We start from the raw sequence: 5,588 nt of genomic DNA on the forward strand, positions 1-5,588 counted from the left end.
GAAGCCGCTCGGCTGCACCCCGCTTCCAGTTCTGTCCCCCCTCGCTGCCCCCCCCCCCGCCCCAGCCCCCCCTTCTCCCCGCTCGCTGGGAGCTGAGCACTGAACGGCGCCCGCTTCCAGCGTTACAGTATTGGAAAAAGGTCATAAAAGAGACCCAAATCGCGACGTATTTTTTAAAAATTTCAGCATATTCTCTGACGTTTCCCCCCTTCTCCCTGCTCCCCGTCCCGGCTGCCGGCCAGTGGGTGTCAGGGCAGCTCTCCTTCCCCCAAAGGGTCTTCTTTGCTCTGGTCCATGGAGTCACTGTCGTTGCCCTCCGTGTCGGAGGCGGTGTCGGAGGCGGAGGGCTCTGCGCAGGCACGTGCGGGCGTCACGATGACGGCACGCCGCTGCTCCTCTTCCTGCAGCTGCTTCTCCTGCGTGCCCTCGATGTGTTGGATGGCCTGATGGGGACAAACAAAGCCGTCAGGTGACGAATCCCCCCTAAGCTTTAGGACTCCCCACACACACACACACACACACACACATCCCCCGCGGCGCTCTCTACCTGAACGATGGTGTCCAGGTTTTGCCGGGACGTGGAGACTGTGTTGATGACCGAGGACGGGCCCATGGTGACCACGGTGACATGATGGGAGGGAGGCGGTGCTGGTACGATCACAGTGGGGTGGTGGGTGGGCGCTGGGGGACCGTGTGCTGGCAGGAGCTGGGGACAAAGCAAACCCTTCCATGAGCCTCCGGGACACCCAGCATGGGGCGATGGCTCCATTCCCAAACTCCTCACCCAGAGGAGTGAGGCTCACCCGTGCTTGGGGAGCAGCAGCCCCCCAAGGTCCCCACACCCCAATGCGACCTTGCTGTCCCCGTGCCATTGGGGATGCCGTGCTACTGTGCCCAACTCAAACATGAGGTAACAGGCTCGGAGCAAGGAGAGAATCAGGAAAGAGGCAGCCTCAGGGCTGCGGAGCCCCTGCACCTGGGCAAGGCAGTGATGAGGAGAGCACTGAGACCATAGAGCTTCACCAGCAACTCAGCTGCTGCCCACCTGCCCAGCACGGACACATGCTAAACTGTGGCATTGCTTTGGCAGAGCAAAAAGGACAAGGCTGAACTCAAAGAACTGCCCATACCCTGAAGCTTTGGACTTTTGAAGAGGCTGAAGCCAAACCCCAGCAGCCCATGCACACTAACTCCGATCGGCCAGACCCGCTCAGCTGGGAATGCACCGCACCCCTCAGAGCTCCCTGCTAAAACAGCGGATGCAAAGAACCGCCCTAGCAGGAGGCTAAGGAAAGTTCACCTAAAAATAGGCTGCACTTCCCCGGGAGGGATCCTGCGGGGAACATCCCTGCAGAAGCCAGACTGCAGAGGAAGCCAAGCTTTGTCACTGCCTTTTAAGCTCCCCACACTGGGATCCTCCAGCTGAAGGAACCGCTCCAAACCGGGGCGGCAGCGCAGTGCAGACGAAAGCGCAGGCAGCATTCTGGCACCACACTTGTCTGCCTCCTGCCCCAGGCACAGGGAGCACAGCCTGGAGCTGAGTGTGCAATGCAGCACTGCACCAACCCCTTCTCTACTCCCTAAAGGAAAGAGTTTTGCTGGGACATCACTGTGCATACAGCACAGCCTCCCATAAGCGCCGAGAACATCACTGACCTGCTCTAACCTCTGTACATCATTCCTTGCTCATCCCACAGGAAAGCTGCAGGGACAGGAGGAGCAGTGGGGTGCACCCACACTCACCTGGGTTCGGATCTGCTGCTCCCGCTCCAGCTTCTCCTGGTGCAGCAACCTCACCTGCTCCTGCTGCTGCTGGAGCTGCACCTGCTGAGCAATCACCTTCAGCTTCTCGGGGTACATGTGGGCCTCCAGCGAGCGAACCTGGAACAGAGAGGGACCGGGTGAGCTGTGGGGAGTGCAGCCCATGCCTTGCACACACCCCGACACAAGCTGGGCTATGCCTGTCTGCAGGGTCACGGTGTGGGCAAAGTGGGGACAGAGAGCAGGGCTGAGCGTGGGGACATTCCTTACTCACAGGGTGGTGAGGCACTGGCACTGCTGCCCAGAGCTGTGGGTGCCCCACTCCTGGAAGTGACAAGGCCACGGATGGGCCCTGGGCGGACTGAGCTGGGGGGGCTCATCCCACACCACGGAACCAGATGGGCTGTGCGGTCCCTCCCAACCACCCTATGGCTCTACGGTTCCATCATCCCCCCGGCACAGCCCGCTAGAGGGCGAGCCCTCCCCACACACAGCCACGGCGGTGCTGTGCTGGCCCCACAGCCTCACCTGCTCCTCCAGCATCATGCGGACCGAGCGCTCCTTGTCCAGCTGCTGCCGCAGCTCAATCATTTCTCGCCGCAGGTCCTCAGCCTTCTCGTCCTCCCAGATGTCCGGTGAGCCGATGCCCTCATCTTTGTCCTCTGCTCGTCGCCGCTTTGGGGAGGAACCGCTGAACTCCTGCCAAAGGGATGTGCTGTCAGAACACAGGGGTTCCCCTCAATCTGGACCGGGGGTGGGCAGTGCCATTCTCATGGCCATCCCCAGTGTCAACCCCACAGCTGAGAGCTCCCGGGGAGGGCGAAACCCCCACGGCCATCCCAACATGGGGGTCGCAAAGAGAAACATCTCCTGGGGATATGGGCAGCATATGGAGCCAATGCCTCCATCCGCTCCCCTGGCCTCCCAGGAGGGCGTGAAACATCTCCACCCTGCAGTTACTAGGATGGGGTCTCACCCAGATCCCAAGGAGAAGCAGTGGTGCTCTGAGCCCACCCAAAGTTGTGGCCATCCCTTCCCTGTCTGCACAGCACCGTCCCCTCCCAGCGCCCAGGGCAGCACCTGGATGAACCGCTTGAGCTGGGTGTTCTGCTGTAGTAGCCGGGTCTTCTCCTGCTCCAGGGAGAAGATGTACTCAGCCGTCTGCTGGAGGATGGCCGCCTGCGGAGGAAGCCAGGGGCACGGTGAGGCAGCACAGCCCGACTCCGAGCCAGGACGCAGCCCTGCTCCCACCCAGCATCTCTACTGGAGTTCCCTGCGAGTGCCACACACAGCACAGCCTCCAGTCCCTCCTCCCAGCATAGCTCACCCAACGCATCGCCCAGTGCCGTGGACCCGGCTCCCCGCTCACCTTGCTGAGTTTCTCCCCGTCCGTGTGCGGGATGAGGGTTTTCAGAGACTGGAAGCCAGCATTGATGCTCTGCATCCGCCTTCTCTCGTTGCTGTTGGCGATCTCCCTGCGTATCCGCCGCTCCTGGTCCCGCTGGGTCTCCGGAGTCAGTGGGATGTTGGCCAGGCTGTGAGAGGAGCTCCGCGTTAGGGCTGGGGGGACCACCTCGCTCCACAACAAAACCCATCCCTGGGCAGGACGGGGAGCGGCTAGATGGAAGCGGGCTGGGGATAACTCTACACCCACAAGGCAGCTCTGGAATGCTGGCAGGAAGGGGACCAGCAGACGCCTCACCAGCAAAGCGGCATCTCCGCGGTGCCGCGCTGTGCCCACGTGCTGGCTGGGACCGCCGGTTGCGTCCCCGCGGGGCCACCGGCGTGTGTGGCCCTGAGAAGGAGGCTCTCTCCGCCCTGCTGATGGCTTCCAGCTGACAGCTCCCGGAGGAGAAGCCCCCGTCCCGCCCAAAGCCGCAGCTCCCGCCTGCTTCCTGCGCGCCCTCGCCCCGCAGCTGGGCTGGGAAACGCCCCAGGGATGGGGGTCCGGCTCTGCACCCTGCTCGGCTCCTGTGGGGGCCCTGAGTCAGTATGGCGAGCTGAAATCCCAGCACAACGGGCAACGGGTGTGCAGAATGAAGGGGATCTGCAGCGGGAGGGGAAGGGGCAGCACGTGGCCCTGCATCTCGTCTGACCCCACGCAGAGGACGGCGATGTGGCGGTACCAAGCCCTGGGTTTGCCAGGTGACAGCCGGGCACACAATGACGCACACTGCAGCCCATCGCCATGGCACAGCCAGGGCCACACAGTGCCGCAGACAAAACAGCAGAGGCAGGCGGCCGGCACGGGGCAGATAAGAAGCGCTGGTCCCACACGGTGCATTGAGATGTATCCAGGTGCCAAGTGGTGCCAAAGGCCAGCGGCACGGCACAGTGACCCTGCCAAGGGGTCCCAGGGACACCGAACCCCCCAGGGCCCAAGGATGGCTGTGGGGCCGCCAAGGCCAGCGCCCAGCTGCAGCCCCACACGGGGAAGCAGCCAGTCCGCCAGGGCCAGGCAGCATGGAAGCAGCTTCTGAAATGGAAAAGGAAGAGGAAGAGCCAGCTTCCTCGGTGGTGGACCTCTCGTAACCTTCCCCAGCTGCTCTTCCTGGGGAGACTTAAAAAGTGACAGCTAAATACAGAAAGGAGAAAAAGAAATGCCTCGATTCAGAAGCTGCCACGCCATGAGTGGGTGCTCGCCCCACGTGGTGCCCGGCCACTGCCCACCTGTAACTGGCCATGGTTGCACAACACAGCCACAGTGGGACTTGCTGGCAGCTCTTCTGGGTGCTCACACCCTAAAGCCAGGGCAGGCAAAGCCCTGGAGCGTCCACAGCTCCATTCCTGCACACAGCACATGTGGACACAAGGTGAGGGCTAGGCAAGTGGAACTGATCTCTCCCCACCTGTCTGTGCAGAGGCACCCTGGTGCAACCCAGCAGGATGTCATGCCCACCTGGACCTCAAGGGAAGCAAAACTGCAGAGGGTCAGCACCAGCCGACCATCCTGATCACAGGGACACTGTGTGCACTCATGGGCATGGAGGGCATCCCTGAGCACCCCAAGCTCTCAGCGGGGTGCTCTCAAGCTCCCTGAGCTCTCAGGCATGGCAACCCTGGGGCTCCCCAAGCTTGCAGGCAATGCAGGGTGACACCGGGCTCACAGGCAGGGTGTACCTGGGCTTCCCAGACTGCAGGAAGGGCAGTGTGTCCCTAAGCTCACAAGAGGCCATCTCCAAACCTTCTAAGCACAAAGGGATCCCCAGGGCTCCCCGAGCTTGCAGGCAGGGCAAGGCATCCCTGAGGTCACCGGCAGGGTGCACCCAGGTCCCCAGGTTCACAGGCCAGGTGTCCCTGAGCTCACAGGTATGGCATCCCCAGGGCTTCCCAAGCTCACAGGCGAAGCAGGGTGGCTCCGGGCCTGCAGGCACGCTGCTCCTGAGCTCCCCGTGCCCACAGGCAGGGCGTGCCCGGGTTCCCCACGTCCGCAGCGAGGGCAGGATGACACCGAGCTCGGCTGGGCGGCCCCGAGCACCCCAAGCTCACACGCGGGGCGTCCCCGAGCTTCCCGAGCTCGCAGGCAGGGCTTCCCCGGGGCTCTGCAAGCCCCCGGGCGGCGCAGGCTGACGCCGAGCTCCCACGCAGGACGTCCCCGGCCGGCGGGCGGTCGCAGCGCACGATCGCAGCGCACGGCCCCGGGCCCGCAGGGCGCTCACGAGCCGAGCGGCCCCGAGCACGCGGCACCTCGCCGCCCGCCGCGCTCGCAGCCGCGGCGCGCCGTTCCGCAGCTCCAAACCCGGCCGCCCTCCCGGCTCGGGCTCCGCTCGGCGCAGCACGCGGGGCTCCGCTCCCTCGGCCCCACGGGCGGGGCGGGGCCGCCCCAC

General features: G+C 63.9%; 1 protein-coding gene across 1 annotated transcript; it reads right to left on the reverse strand.

Moving 5' to 3' along the window:
- Positions 1–70: 70 nt before the first annotated feature.
- On the reverse strand, positions 71–5,136 carry TFAP4 (transcription factor AP-4). The gene is made up of 7 exons (XM_042834489.1): positions 4,432–5,136; positions 3,131–3,296; positions 2,842–2,940; positions 2,290–2,460; positions 1,744–1,881; positions 548–706; positions 71–443 (listed from the first exon to the last, which is right to left on the reverse strand). The coding sequence occupies exons 1-7, from the start codon at positions 4,443–4,445 to the stop codon at positions 249–251; spliced, it is 942 nt and encodes a 313-aa protein (XP_042690423.1). The 5' UTR covers positions 4,446–5,136; the 3' UTR covers positions 71–248.
- Between the last annotated feature and the right edge of the window lie 452 nt (positions 5,137–5,588).

The sequence above is a fragment of the Centrocercus urophasianus genome, unplaced genomic scaffold (genome assembly GCF_019232065.1).
Source record: "Centrocercus urophasianus isolate 14NV4802_14NV808 unplaced genomic scaffold, USGS_Curo_1.0 seq_467, whole genome shotgun sequence".
NCBI classification, from domain to species: Eukaryota; Metazoa; Chordata; class Aves; order Galliformes; family Phasianidae; genus Centrocercus; species Centrocercus urophasianus.

What these genes read in the sequence shown, in the direction of transcription:
- TFAP4 (XM_042834489.1), bottom strand. An exon ending in ACGGGGAGAAACTCAGCAAG is followed by an intron (nt 2,941 to 3,130) that starts GTGAGCGGGGAG and finishes CTTCCTCCGCAG; the next exon opens with GCGGCCATCCTCCAGCAGAC. An exon ending in AGCAGCAGATCCGAACCCAG is followed by an intron (nt 707 to 1,743) that starts GTGAGTGTGGGT and finishes CTTTGTCCCCAG; the next exon opens with CTCCTGCCAGCACACGGTCC.